We start from the raw sequence: 2,002 nt of genomic DNA, 5'->3' as shown, positions 1-2,002 counted from the left end.
AGCACTCAGTACATAAATTACATAAACACTCAGTAGTAATTAGGCGAATATTACACACACTAATGAAAGAGGAATCGGACCTTGTTAATTGTTATGAGTACTTATCTTTATACTAATATAAGCCAAGCCTATAAGGCATATTCAAGAATCATTTACCAAATTAAATAGCTTAACCAAATCTTACTTTCAATTAGCGTTGCTAAACACTTGACAATATCCCATTTCAATAATTGCACAATGCTTTAGAAATTAGTAGAACCTACAAAATAAAATACTCAAAACTCAAATAATGATTATAAATTCATAGTAACTAGCCTTTTGGCCCGTACAATGTACGGGTTGTTACTTGGGTTAATCATATTCATAGTAGGTATGCTTTTATACAAAGTAATTGTTTCATTTCTAAAACTTAAAAGAAAAAATAGTGAGAACATGAAGGAATTTAGTTAGATATATATACATGAAAGAATGTGGGATATGAAATGACATATTAATTTAAATTATATTTAAAGTCTAGGATATGAAATGACATATTAATTTAAATTATATTTAAAGTCTAGGATATGAAAAGACAATTTTTATAAAAATTCATATGTTTATGTAATGTATACTAATTAATTGAACATTATTTTATTATGGTGAAAATGAAACACTTTATTTTCTTACTTGAATTTGCAAGTTGCATTAAGATTTAAATATACATATTAAGAGAGGTGTCATGTGGCATATAGGGTGATGAGTGACTTGTGAATTGTGATGCCATGTGTCATATGAAAAATTTGTGGTTTGTGTTTTTAAATACTAAGTATAGATTCACCAATCAAGTATACCATAAAATAAAATTATTTACAACAATTTGTATATACACTTTTTTATCCCCAATTAGTGGCGGCCCACCATTCAAGAGCACTTCCACACCAATCTTACGGTGAACACAACCGCACATAATTACATCACCCCAAGATTCCCAACCAAATTTTTCCACCAAAAAAAAAAAAAAAAAAAACTCAAGAAAATCTTTGAGAAGAACTTCTCCAGAAACCAGTATCATGAAACTGTTCCCACATCTTTCGTTCCAATTCCACTGTTGATCCATCAACCGAAACTTTGATCATCTCAAATTCCTTCTTATAAACCTCTGAAAATTCATCAACAAATCCAGTCTTATAGTACACCTCACTCACACCAGATCCTACCTCTTTCGCATCTTCTAGAAGCCCTTTCTTCATCTTCTTCCTCTTCATCATCTTTCGCCGCCGTCGCAGCATCCGACGGCAGAGATTCACCGGAACTTTATAGACGGCTAGGATTATGAACTCCACCAGAATACATGGACAACAGCAGCAAACAGCGACGCAATTCGCCGTCGTAACTCCGGCAACTTCTCCGACATTTGACGACGATTTTTTCGGAGAAGTTAGGGTTTCGGTGAGAAGCGGTTGATGCCGAGATGACGCCATTGTTGATGATTTGATCACGATTTGACCGGTCATAAGAGAGAGAATTTGACGAACAAGATGAATTAATACTTCAATTTCCAATAAAAATGGTGGATTATTGAGAAGAATTGAGAGAAAATTGATGAAGAAGTGAATAAAATTGAAGTAATAGCAGGAAGAATAATAAAGAGTATTTGGGGAGAGAGAAAAAGGGGGGAAGAGGTGAATATATATAGTCCACTCCGAGCGGGTGCCTTTACTTTCGGTTATTAATTAATAATTAATTTATCGTTTAACTTTTATCACTACTGCTCTACTACTGTTGGTGTTGGTAGATTTTTTTTTGGATTTAAAAAATATCGGGGGTTTAAGTTATTCTGTGGTTAAGATTCTTTTGATCTTAAATTTTTTATTTTTTATCTCTCCGTCCCTTTTTAAAAAATTATATAAATATATCTTAATTTTTCCAATAGGTGAAGAATCAAAGTAGGACTCCGTATAAAGAAATAAAAGAATGAATGAATAGAGATAATATTTTATTTCTCAAAAAAAAAGAAAAAAAG

General features: G+C 32.0%; 1 protein-coding gene across 1 annotated transcript; it reads right to left on the bottom strand.

The window, feature by feature from the left end:
* Positions 1 to 1,007: 1,007 nt before the first annotated feature.
* Positions 1,008 to 1,460, bottom strand: LOC145616204 (uncharacterized). Its single transcript, XM_081670897.1, has one exon. The coding sequence runs from the start codon at positions 1,458 to 1,460 to the stop codon at positions 1,008 to 1,010; it is 453 nt and encodes a 150-aa protein (XP_081527023.1).
* Positions 1,461 to 2,002: the final 542 nt, after the last annotated feature.

The sequence above is a fragment of the Chenopodium album genome, chromosome 26 (assembly GCF_948465745.1).
Source record: "Chenopodium album chromosome 26, dcCheAlbu1.1, whole genome shotgun sequence".
Taxonomy (NCBI): Eukaryota; Viridiplantae; Streptophyta; class Magnoliopsida; order Caryophyllales; family Amaranthaceae; genus Chenopodium; species Chenopodium album.
Note: the sequence above shows the minus strand (reverse complement) of the source record. Positions and strands in the feature narration are given on the sequence as shown.

Excerpts from the sequence above, each read along its gene's own strand:
- LOC145616204 (XM_081670897.1), bottom strand. The coding sequence starts at position 1,460 with ATGGCGTCATCTCGGCATCAACCGCTTCTCACCGAAACCCTAACTTCT.